At 51.4% G+C, this 12,929-nt stretch overlaps 1 protein-coding gene across 1 annotated transcript in view; it reads right to left on the minus strand.

Moving 5' to 3' along the window:
* The window catches only part of raph1a (Ras association (RalGDS/AF-6) and pleckstrin homology domains 1a), a gene marked incomplete at its 5' end in the record, with an annotated part of 42,178 nt that overhangs the window by 21,848 nt on the left and 7,401 nt on the right, over positions 1-12,929 (minus strand). Inside the window, one exon of the mRNA XM_079253784.1 lies at positions 12,435-12,509. Within this exon, the coding sequence (XP_079109910.1) occupies positions 12,435-12,509 (75 nt within the window). The remainder of the gene's footprint in view (positions 1-12,434; positions 12,510-12,929) is intronic.

Genomic DNA, 12,929 nt, shown 5'->3' on the forward strand with positions numbered 1-12,929 from the left:
ACGTCTGCGTGGAAACGTCACGTCTGCGTGGAAACGTCACGTCTGCGTGGAAACGTACGTCTGCGTGGAAACGTACGTCTGCGTGGAAACGTCACGTCTGCGTGGAAACGTCACGTCTGCGTTGAAATGTCACCTCTCCGTGGAAATGCCACGTCTGCGTGGAAACGTCACGTCTGCGTTGAAACGTCACGTCTGCGTGGAAACGTACGTCTGCGTGGAAAAGTCACGTCTGCGTGGTAACGTCACGTCTCCGTGGAAACGCCACGTCTGCGTGGAAACGTCACCTCTCCGTGGAAACGCCACGTCTGCGTGGAAACGTCACGTCTGCGTGGAAACGTTACGTCTGCGTGGAAACATAACGTCTGCGTGGAAACGTCACGTCTGCGTGGAAACGTCACGTCTGCGTGGAAACGTCACGTCTGCGTGGAAACGTCACGTCTGCGTGGAAAAGTACGTCCGCGTGGAAACGTACGTCTGCGTGGAAACGTCACGTCTGCGTGGAAACGTCACGTCTGCGTTGAAACGTCACCTCTCCGTGGAAATGCCACGTCTGCGTGGAAACGTCACGTCTGCGTTGAAACGTCACGTCTGCGTTGAAACGTCACGTCTGCGTGGAAACGTACGTCTGCGTGGAAACGTACGTCTGCGTGGAAAAGTCACGTCTGCGTGGTAACGTACGTCTGCGTGGAAACGTACGTCTGCGTGGAAACGTACGTCTGCGTGGAAACGTCACGTCTGCGTGGAAACGTCACGTCTGCGTGGAAACGTCACGTGGAAACGTCACGTCTGCGTGGAAACGTCACGTCTGCGTGGAAACGTCACGTCTCCGTGGAAACGTCACGTCTGCGTGGAAACGTACGTCTGCGTGGAAACGTACGTCTGCGTGGAAACGTACGTCTGCGTGGAAACGTCACGTCTGCGTGGAAACGTCACGTCTGCGTGGAAACGTCACGTCTGCGTGGAAACGTCACGTCTGCGTGGAAACGTCACGTCTCCGTGGAAACGTCACGTCTGCGTGGAAACGTCACGTCTGCGTGGAAACGTCACGTCTCCGTGGAAATGTCACGTCTGCGTGGAAACGTCACGTCTGCGTGGAAACGTCACGTCTGCGTGGAAACGTCACGTCTCCGTGGAAACGTCACGTCTGCGTGGAAACGCCACGTCTGCGTGGAAACGTCACGTCTCCGTGGAAACGTCACGTCTGCGTGGAAACGTACGTCTGCGTGGAAACGTCACGTCTGCGTGGAAACGTACGTCTGCGTGGAAACGTCACGTCTCCGTGGAAACGTCACGTCTCCGTGGAAACGTCACGTCTGCGTGGAAACGTCACGTCTGCGTGGAAACGTCACGTCTGCGTGGAAACGTACGTCTGCGTGGAAACGTCACGTCTCCGTGGAAACGTCACGTCTCCGTGGAAACGCCCCGTCTCCGTGGAAACGCCACGTCTGCGTGGAAACGTCACCTCTCCGTGGAAACGCCACGTCTGCGTGGAAACGCCACGTCTGCGTGGAAACGCCACGTCTGCGTGGAAACGTCACGTCTGCGTGGAAACGTTACGTCTGCGTGGAAACGTCACGTCTGCGTGGAAACGTCACGTCTGCGTGGAAACGTCACGTCTGCGTGGAAACGTCACGTCTGCGTGGAAACGTACGTCTGCGTGGAAACGTACGTCTGCGTGGAAACGTCACGTCTGCGTGGAAACGTCACGTCTGCGTTGAAACGTCACCTCTCCGTGGAAATGCCACGTCTGCGTGGAAACGTCACGTCTGCGTTGAAACGTCACGTCTGCGTGGAAATGTACGTCTGCGTGGAAAAGTCACGTCTGCGTGGTAACGTACGTCTGCGTGGAAACGTACGTCTGCGTGGAAACGTCACGTCTGCGTGGAAACGTCACGTCTGCGTGGAAACGTCACCTCTCCGTGGAAACGTCACGTCTGCGTTGAAACGTCACGTCTGCGTGGAAACGTACGTCTGCGTGGAAACGTCACGTCTGCGTGGAAACGTCACGTCTGCGTGGAAACGTCACGTCTCCGTGGAAACGTCACGTCTGCGTGGAAACGCCACGTCTGCGTGGAAACGTCACGTCTCCGTGGAAACGTCACGTCTGCGTGGAAACGTACGTCTGCGTGGAAACGTCACGTCTGCGTGGAAACGTACGTCTGCGTGGAAACGTCACGTCTCCGTGGAAACGTCACGTCTCCGTGGAAACGTCACGTCTGCGTGGAAACGTCACGTCTGCGTGGAAACGTCACGTCTGCGTGGAAACGTACGTCTGCGTGGAAACGTCGCATCTCCGTGGAAACGTCACGTCTCCGTGGAAACGCCCCGTCTCCGTGGAAACGCCACGTCTGCGTGGAAACGTCACCTCTCCGTGGAAACGCCACGTCTGCGTGGAAACGCCACGTCTGCGTGGAAACGCCACGTCTGCGTGGAAACGTCACGTCTGCGTGGAAACGTTACGTCTGCGTGGAAACGTCACGTCTGCGTGGAAACGTCACGTCTGCGTGGAAACGTCACGTCTGCGTGGAAACGTACGTCTGCGTGGAAACGTACGTCTGCGTGGAAACGTCACGTCTGCGTGGAAACGTCACGTCTGCGTTGAAACGTCACCTCTCCGTGGAAATGCCACGTCTGCGTGGAAACGTCACGTCTGCGTTGAAACGTCACGTCTGCGTGGAAATGTACGTCTGCGTGGAAAAGTCACGTCTGCGTGGTAACGTACGTCTGCGTGGAAACGTACGTCTGCGTGGAAACGCCACGTCTGCGTGGAAACGTCACCTCTCCGTGGAAACGCCACGTCTGCGTGGAAACGCCACGTCTGCGTGGAAACGCCACGTCTGCGTGGAAACGTCACGTCTGCGTGGAAACGTTACGTCTGCGTGGAAACGTCACGTCTGCGTGGAAACGTCACGTCTGCGTGGAAACGTCACGTCTGCGTGGAAACGTACGTCTGCGTGGAAACGTACGTCTGCGTGGAAACGTCACGTCTGCGTGGAAACGTCACGTCTGCGTTGAAACGTCACCTCTCCGTGGAAATGCCACGTCTGCGTGGAAACGTCACGTCTGCGTTGAAACGTCACGTCTGCGTGGAAATGTACGTCTGCGTGGAAAAGTCACGTCTGCGTGGTAACGTACGTCTGCGTGGAAACGTACGTCTGCGTGGAAACGTCACGTCTGCGTGGAAACGTCACGTCTGCGTGGAAACGTCACCTCTCCGTGGAAACGTCACGTCTGCGTTGAAACGTCATGTCTGCGTGGAAACGTACGTCTGCGTGGAAACGTACGTCTGCGTGGAAACGTACGTCTGCGTGGAAACGTCACGTCTGCGTGGAAACGTCACGTCTGCGTGGAAACGTCACGTCTGCGTGGAAACGTCACGTCTGCGTGGAAACGTACGTCTGTGTGGAAACGTACGTCTGCGTGGAAACGTCACGTCTGCGTGGAAACGTACGTCTGCGTGGAAACGTACGTCTGCGTTGAAACGTCACGTCTGCGTGGAAACGTACGTCTGCGTGGAAACGTACGTCTGCGTGGAAACGTACGTCTGCGTTGAAACGTCACCTCTCCGTGGAAATGCCACGTCTGCGTGGAAACGTCACGTCTGCGTTGAAACGTCACGTCTGCGTGGAAACGTCACGTCTGCGTGGAAACGTACGTCTGCGTGGAAAAGTCACGTCTGCGTGGTAACGTACGTCTGCGTGGAAACGTACGTCTGCGTGGAAACGTCACGTCTGCGTGGAAACGTCACGTCTGCGTGGAAACGTCACGTCTGCGTGGAAACGTCACGTCTGCGTGGAAACGTCACGTCTCCGTGGAAACGTCACGTCTGCGTGGAAACGTACGTCTGCGTGGAAACGTCACGTCTGCGTGGAAACGTCACGTCTGCGTGGAAACGTCACGTCTGCGTGGAAACGTCACGTCTCCGTGGAAACGTCACGTCTGCGTGGAAACGTCACGTCTGCGTGGAAACGTCACGTCTGCGTGGAAACGTCACGTCTCCGTGGAAACGTCACGTCTGCGTGGAAACGTCACGTCTGCGTTGAAACGTCACCTCTCCGTGGAAACGTCACGTCTGCGTGGAAACGTTACGTCTGCGTGGAAACGTCACGTCTGCGTGGAAACGTCACGTCTGCGTGGAAACGTCACGTCTGCGTGGAAACGTCACGTCTGCGTGGAAACGTACGTCTGCGTGGAAACGTACGTCTGCGTGGAAACGTCACGTCTGCGTGGAAACGTCACGTCTGCGTTGAAACGTCACCTCTCCGTGGAAATGCCACGTCTGCGTGGAAACGTCACGTCTGCGTTGAAACGTCACGTCTGCGTGGAAATGTACGTCTGCGTGGAAAAGTCACGTCTGCGTGGTAACGTACGTCTGCGTGGAAACGTACGTCTGCGTGGAAACGTCACGTCTGCGTGGAAACGTCACGTCTGCGTGGAAACGTCACCTCTCCGTGGAAACGTCACGTCTGCGTTGAAACGTCACGTCTGCGTGGAAACGTACGTCTGCGTGGAAACGTCACGTCTCCGTGGAAACGTCACGTCTGCGTGGAAACGTCACGTCTGCGTGGAAACGTCACGTCTGCGTGGAAACGTCACGTCTGCGTGGAAACGTCACGTCTCCGTGGAAACGTCACGTCTGCGTGGAAACGCCACGTCTGCGTGGAAACGTCACGTCTCCGTGGAAACGTCACGTCTGCGTGGAAACGTACGTCTGCGTGGAAACGTCACGTCTGCGTGGAAACGTACGTCTGCGTGGAAACGTCACGTCTCCGTGGAAACGTCACGTCTCCGTGGAAACGTCACGTCTGCGTGGAAACGTCACGTCTGCGTGGAAACGTACGTCTGCGTGGAAACGTCACGTCTCCGTGGAAACGTCACGTCTCCGTGGAAACGCCCCGTCTCCGTGGAAACGCCACGTCTGCGTGGAAACGTCACCTCTCCGTGGAAACGCCACGTCTGCGTGGAAACGCCACGTCTGCGTGGAAACGCCACGTCTGCGTGGAAACGTCACGTCTGCGTGGAAACGTTACGTCTGCGTGGAAACGTCACGTCTGCGTGGAAACGTCACGTCTGCGTGGAAACGTCACGTCTGCGTGGAAACGTACGTCTGCGTGGAAACGTACGTCTGCGTGGAAACGTCACGTCTGCGTGGAAACGTCACGTCTGCGTTGAAACGTCACCTCTCCGTGGAAATGCCACGTCTGCGTGGAAACGTCACGTCTGCGTTGAAACGTCACGTCTGCGTGGAAATGTACGTCTGCGTGGAAAAGTCACGTCTGCGTGGTAACGTACGTCTGCGTGGAAACGTACGTCTGCGTGGAAACGTCACGTCTGCGTGGAAACGTCACGTCTGCGTGGAAACGTCACCTCTCCGTGGAAACGTCACTTCTGCGTTGAAACGTCACGTCTGCGTGGAAACGTACGTCTGCGTGGAAACGTACGTCTGCGTGGAAACGTACGTCTGCGTGGAAACGTCACGTCTGCGTGGAAACGTCACGTCTGCGTGGAAACGTCACGTCTGCGTGGAAACGTCACGTCTGCGTGGAAACGTCACGTCTGCGTGGAAACGTACGTCTGTGTGGAAACGTACGTCTGCGTGGAAACGTCACGTCTGCGTGGAAACGTACGTCTGCGTGGAAACGTACGTCTGCGTTGAAACGTCACGTCTGCGTGGAAACGTACGTCTGCGTGGAAACGTACGTCTGCGTGGAAACGTACGTCTGCGTTGAAACGTCACCTCTCCGTGGAAATGCCACGTCTGCGTGGAAACGTCACGTCTGCGTTGAAACGTCACGTCTGCGTGGAAACGTCACGTCTGCGTGGAAACGTACGTCTGCGTGGAAAAGTCACGTCTGCGTGGTAACGTACGTCTGCGTGGAAACGTACGTCTGCGTGGAAACGTCACGTCTGCGTGGAAACGTCACGTCTGCGTGGAAACGTCACGTCTGCGTGGAAACGTCACGTCTGCGTGGAAACGTCACGTCTGCGTGGAAACGTCACGTCTGCGTGGAAACGTCACGTCTCCGTGGAAACGTCACGTCTGCGTGGAAACGTACGTCTGCGTGGAAACGTACGTCTGCGTGGAAACGTCACGTCTGCGTGGAAACGTCACGTCTGCGTGGAAACGTCACGTCTGCGTGGAAACGTCACGTCTCCGTGGAAACGTCACGTCTGCGTGGAAACGTCACGTCTGCGTGGAAACGTCACGTCTGCGTGGAAACGTCACGTCTCCGTGGAAACGTCACGTCTGCGTGGAAACGCCACGTCTGCGTGGAAACGTCACGTCTGCGTTGAAACGTCACGTCTGCGTGGAAACGTACGTCTGCGTGGAAACGTCACGTCTGCGTGGAAACGTCACGTCTCCGTGGAAACGTCACGTCTCCGTGGAAACGTCACGTCTCCGTGGAAACGTCACGTCTGCGTGGAAACGTCACGTCTGCGTGGAAACGTCACGTCTGCGTGGAAACGTACGTCTGCATGGAAACGTCACGTCTCCGTGGAAACGTCACGTCTCCGTGGAAACGCCACGTCTCCGTGGAAACGCCACGTCTGCGTGGAAACGTCACCTCTCCGTGGAAACGCCACGTCTGCGTGGAAACGCCACGTCTGCGTGGAAACGCCACGTCTGCGTGGAAACGTCACGTCTGCGTGGAAACGTCACGTCTGCGTGGAAACGTCACGTCTGCGTGGAAACGTCACGTCTGCGTGGAAACGTCACGTCTGCGTGGAAACGTACGTCTGCGTGGAAACGTACGTCTGCGTGGAAACGTACGTCTGCGTGGAAACGTCACGTCTGCGTGGAAACGTCACGTCTGCGTTGAAACGTCACCTCTCCGTGGAAATGCCACGTCTGCGTGGAAACGTCACGTCTGCGTTGAAACGTCACGTCTGCGTGGAAACGTACGTCTGCGTGGAAAAGTCACGTCTGCGTGGTAACGTACGTCTGCGTGGAAACGTACGTCTGCGTGGAAACGTCACGTCTGCGTGGAAACGTCACGTCTGCGTGGAAACGTCACGTCTGCGTGGAAACGTCACCTCTCCGTGGAAACGTCACGTCTGCGTGGAAACGTCACGTCTGCGTGGAAACGTACGTCTGCGTGGAAACGTACGTCTGCGTGGAAACGTCACCTCTCCGTGGAAACGTCACGTCTGCGTGGAAACGTCACGTCTGCGTGGAAACGTCACGTCTGCGTGGAAACGTCACGTCTGCGTGGAAACGTCACGTCTGCGTGGAAACGTCACGTCTGCGTGGAAACGTACGTCTGCGTGGAAACGTACGTCTGCGTGGAAACGTCACGTCTGCGTGGAAACGTACGTCTGCGTGGAAACGTACGTCTGCGTTGAAACGTCACGTCTGCGTGGAAACGTACGTCTGCGTAGAAACGTACGTCTGCGTGGAAACGTACGTCTGCGTGGAAAAGTCACGTCTGCGTGGTAACGTACGTCTGCGTGGAAACGTACGTCTGCGTGGAAACGTACGTCTGCGTGGAAACGTCACGTCTCCGTGGAAACGCCACGTCTGCGTGGAAACGTCACGTCTGCGTTGAAACATCACGTCTGCGTGGTAACGTACGTCTGCGTGGAAACGTACGTCTGCGTGGAAACGTACGTCTGCGTGGAAACGCCACGTCTGCGTGGAAACGTCACGTCTCCGTGGAAACGCCACATCTGCGTGGAAACGTCACGTCTGCGTTGAAACGTCACGTCTGCGTGGAAACGTACGTCTGCGTGGTAACGTCACGTCTGCGTGGAAACGTCACGTCTCCGTGGAAACGTCACGTCTCCGTGGAAACGTCACGTCTGCGTGGAAACGTCACCTCTCCGTGGAAATGCCACGTCTGCGTGGAAACGTCACGTCTGCGTTGAAACGTCACGTCTGCGTGGAAACGCACGTCTGCGTGGAAACGTCACGTCTGCGTGGAAACGTCACGTCTGCGTGGAAACATCACCTCTCCGTGGAAACGCCACGTCTGCGTGGAAACGTCACCTCTCCGTGGAAACGTCACCTCTCCGTGGAAACGCCACGTCTGCGTTGAAACGTCACCTCTCTGTGGAAACGCCACGTCTGCGTTGAAACGCCACGTCTGCGTTGAAACGTCACGTCTGCGTTGAAACGTCACCTCTCTGTGGAAACGCCACGTCTGCGTTGAAACGCCACGTCTGCGTTGAAACGTCACCTCTCCGTGGAAACGCCACGTCTGCGTTGAAATGTCACGTCTGCGTGGAAACGTCACCTCTCCGTGGAAACGTCACGTCTCCGTGGAAACGTCACGTCTGCGTGGAAACGTCACGTCTGCGTGGAAACGTCACCTCTCCGTGGAAACGTCACATCTATTTTTACATTTCTCATGCGTGGTGGGGGGGATTAAAGTTGTTTATCCTCTATATATTTTAATATGAAATAACCAGGGCTGTTTTGATGTTTTAAGAGTTGAACTAAGCTTTGTTTACCGGAATAAAACCATTTGTCTTTCCATGTGACCTCAGAAGTTAACACGCCTCTTTAAATAATAAATAAATATTTACTTGTCATGTAGTAAATGAGGGATTACAGTAAATCTGGATTTTCACAGTTCTTTAATTTGCACATTTTAATCTGTCTCTAAATCCTCCAAAAATCCTAAAATAATAAAAGTATCAGTACTAAATGTGTGATTGGTTTATTTGAGGTCAGTGATTCTGTTATATTCTATGTTCTCGCATCTAAATTGTTGCGTTTCACGTCTGAATGGTCATAATCGCCTCTCCGGCAGCGTCTCTCCCCTTGGCGCCGCCCACTGCCGCCACTGACCTACATTATGGAGCCATAAAATTAGCTTCTGCCCAGTAGAGATGTGACTGCATTTGAAGTGAGGGGATATGTCCCTCCTGAGCTGCCATAGGCTAAAAACAGTGCTGGTGGATATGAAATGTAAGCATCGGGAACAGCAGAAGTGGGCCAGCAGTTGCTGTGTGTGTGTAACACTGACACACTAACGCTAACTGACACACTAACGCTACACGCGCTCTCATTAGCGCTAAAGGCGCTAATGAGAGCAGATAATTAAACCTAATCAGTGCAGCCCCCAACCTCTCCCCTCTGCTTTAATCTGCTTCCATAAATGAAAAGAAAACCCGGTTTTCCAGCAGGACAGAAACTCCAGCACACTGTCCGGGATTCATCTGCCAAACTTCAAGCTGGATTTGAAGCCGGCGGCAGATGCTCGCAGGCAAATGGACTTGAGAAGCGAAGCATTAATCTGAGTGTGTTGACTTAACTTTGATCCACATCCAGAGCCAGGAAAGGGATGTTACTGACAGGACAACGCCGTCCAATCAGACGGTGCATCTACGGGAAAAGTCCTTTCGGTATAATTTGATCATTTGGGAACATAAATCAGATTAGAAGAGACTAAAAACTTAGCAACATCCTCTTTTCTGTAATACAGGTTTAATGGACTTGCTTGTATTTGGGTGCTTCTATTAAAAAGACATCTAAAGCTGAAATCTACAAGCAAAATCGCCCAACGCCGCCAGCTGCCGAGGGTTGGTGTCCACCAGGAATCCACTCCTCTTTTCCTCCGAGAGGATTATCCTCCGTCATCCAATCAAAGTGCCTTATCTGCTTTATCATCCAATCAAATCATGACAAGGTCCATCCAACCAGAATAAAGCCTGCTTACTTACTCACACACATAAATAAAACTCTGCCATTAAGAAGCCTGCAGCTTTAGCTTAAAGAGCAGAGGACCGAACGAGCATCGCAATCACGTATGACCAGGAGGTGCCCTTCTGTCCAAGGCCAGGGACAAACATTATCTGGGATAGCATCAGAAATCCGCTGATTTCAATCTGTGCAGCTCTTTTCTCACCAGTTGGTGCAGCTCTGATGTTCTGCATGCAAAGAGAAAAGAATGAAAAACACCACCAAATAAATAAAAATGAACTCACTGATCCCAAAACAGCCTAGCATGCACCAGCAAACAGCTTCCCAGTCAGAGAACAACAACAATTATCTGCATTGATCACTCACTAGGCTCCATTACTGCAACTGGCTGAGCTCCAAATATTCAGCACACCAACGATGCATCCTTACAGGTTACTGCTGAAACTGGATACGCAACCAGTCTGGTCCAGTTACACCAGCTAAACTACAACACTGTCTAAAGCAAGAAGCTGAGATAATACCCGTTACGAATGCTCCGCACTCAACAAAGGCCAAGGTTAGCATAGCTTCTAACATGGTTTTATTTAGCTTTAGTGGGTATGGATAACATGCTCTTGTTGCATTAACGTGGTTAAGGCAGTAATTAATGTTATCTTGTATCAGGTAACATTATCTTGTTAAACCAACAAAACAACATCATACTGGCTAACATACTGACTAATGAAATCTTGAAGGGAGCAACTGACATTTTTCAGGTTGTGAAAGCAAAGCTTCTAATTTTATCTAAGCTGCTAACTGCTAAGTAAGCGGTTAAGGTAGTCTGAGGTTAGCATTATTAAGTTCATACCAATGTAGCTACATTTCAGCATTTAGACCAACAGAATAAAGATATTTCAAGATAAACCAACATCTTGTTTAGGCTAATGCAGCAGCTAGCATTTTGTTTGGCTAATCAAATGTCACATTGTTGAGACAAACATAGCAGCTAGTATCATACTGTTGACACCAACGTAGTGGCTAGCATCTTCTTTGGCTAATCTAATATTACCTTGTTGAGACAAATAAAGCAGCTAATATACTGTTGACACCAACGTAGCGGCTAGCATCTTCTTTGGCTAATCTAATATTACCTTGTTGAGACAAATATAGCAACTAATATACTGTTGACACCAACGTAGCGGCTAGCATCTTCTTTGGCTAATCTAATATTACCTTGTTGAGACAAATATAGCAGCTAATATACTGTTGACACCAACGTAGCGGCTAGCATCTTCTTTGGCTAATCTAATATTACCTTGTTGAGACAAATATAGCAGCTAATATACTGTTGACACCAACGTAGCGGCTAGCATCTTCTTTGGCTAATCTAATATTACCTTGTTGAGACAAATATAGCAGCTAATATACTGTTGACACCAACGTAGCGGCTAGCATCTTCTTTGGCTAATCTAATATTACCTTGTTGAGACAAATATAGCAGCTAATATACTGTTGACACCAACGTAGCGGCTAGCATCTTCTTTGGCTAATCTAATATTACCTTGTTGAGACAAATATAGCAGCTAATATACTGTTGACACCAACGTAGCGGCTAGCATCTTCTTTGGCTAATCTAATATTACCTTGTTGAGACAAATATAGCAGCTAATATACTGTTGACACCAACGTAGCGGCTAGCATCTTCTTTGGCTAATCTAATATTACCTTGTTGAGACAAATATAGCAGTTAGTATACTGTTGACATCAACATAGCGGCTAGCATGATCTTGTTAAGGCTGAATAAGCTACAGTAGATATCTGCACTGACTGCTACGGATGCTATCACTCCCTCTTTAACTAGCTTACAGTTTCATTTACAAATTGATTTTCGAGCTTCAAGTCAAACGACGAGGTTCTGTTTGACTATTAAAACTACATTAAACATTTTGTTTGTTTGTTTTTTGATTTACAAACATAATATGATCCATATCAGGGTTGGAGTGATTTAGGGTGTGAAAGCAGACACACACGCGTTGGTTGTTAGACTTACCTGTTGCATAGTTTATATGAGTATTCCCAGTACTGTAGTTAATATCATGAGAAATGTTTAATCACAAGCAGCTGAAGCGACACGATGACACAGGATGTGTGTTCTATCAGTACGAATGGGCCTGTTCACCGAGCCCCACAAATAGCCGTATGACATTAGATAAAATGGAGGAAGATGTTATTGATATGCCGGTGGTTCTGGAAATAAAACCACTCCTGTGTTATCGTAGCCTTCGGTCGTGTCAGACAGTAACACTCATCAGATTTTACATGCAGTTCACTTTCACCTGAAATGTTTACACATTTAACATACCCCTTATGTTTCAAAGGAAATAAAGCTATAACGCCTCATCAATCGACTCCATCACCAGGAAAACAGTAGCAGTTTATCAGATTATTGATCACCCTGGGACTCCATCCCAATTCCTTCCCTTGGTTCAAACCCTCTGTCTATAAAGATAAGCTACTTCTCTTCTTTTAGGAAACATGGAACGCTAATTCAGCCCATCAGCTGGGACACTGGCAGCCATTTTGGTTCCTCAAGCGTTAATACTACATGATCTCCAAAAGAAAGGAGGCCCCCTAGCTCTGCAACATAGAGAAACGGAGCCAAAGGGAAGAATTGAGAATCAGTAAAAGCTGCAACACACAGATTGCTCCTCTCAGCTATGAATGGATGGAAGACAGTGGAAAGAAGAGGGGCGGGATGCTCGTGCATAAAATCATAGAACAGCATGCAGAAGTGGATGAAGATGGTCACCTTGGTCAGCAGGTGGGAAGGTTTTCCCGCTATGTTTCTCAGAATCAGAGAGGTTTCCCTGTCCAGATAGGAGTGCTTGAAAAGACAGAGAGACTTCCTGTGAATTAATCCATTGATTGACTGAATGTGGCCGTTTAGCAGAAAGCTGTGTGGTGAAGCAGAGATCAGCAGCACTGAGAAGGCGATTGGAAACCTGTGGATACCTCAGAGGGAAATGTTAGAAAACACAATGTCACATTCACAACTCCAGAAACTTCTGTTTTTGACAACAGGCTTGAACCGACTCACACACTCCTCACCAACAAACTGCATAAATACAGAAGCTTCCTGGTTTTTATCTAGTGCAGTTCATGAGTAGGGCGGGGTGATACAACCAAAACCTCATATCCTGATACCGCTCATCTTATATTCCCATAACGATCCATAAGTAGGTGGGGCCACACTGTGTAGGCGGGCCATGTTGTGTAGGAGGGGCCACGTGGTGTAGGAGGGGCC

The sequence above is a fragment of the Telmatherina bonti genome (assembly GCF_933228915.1).
Source record: "Telmatherina bonti genome assembly, chromosome: 15".
NCBI classification, from domain to species: Eukaryota; Metazoa; Chordata; class Actinopteri; order Atheriniformes; family Telmatherinidae; genus Telmatherina; species Telmatherina bonti.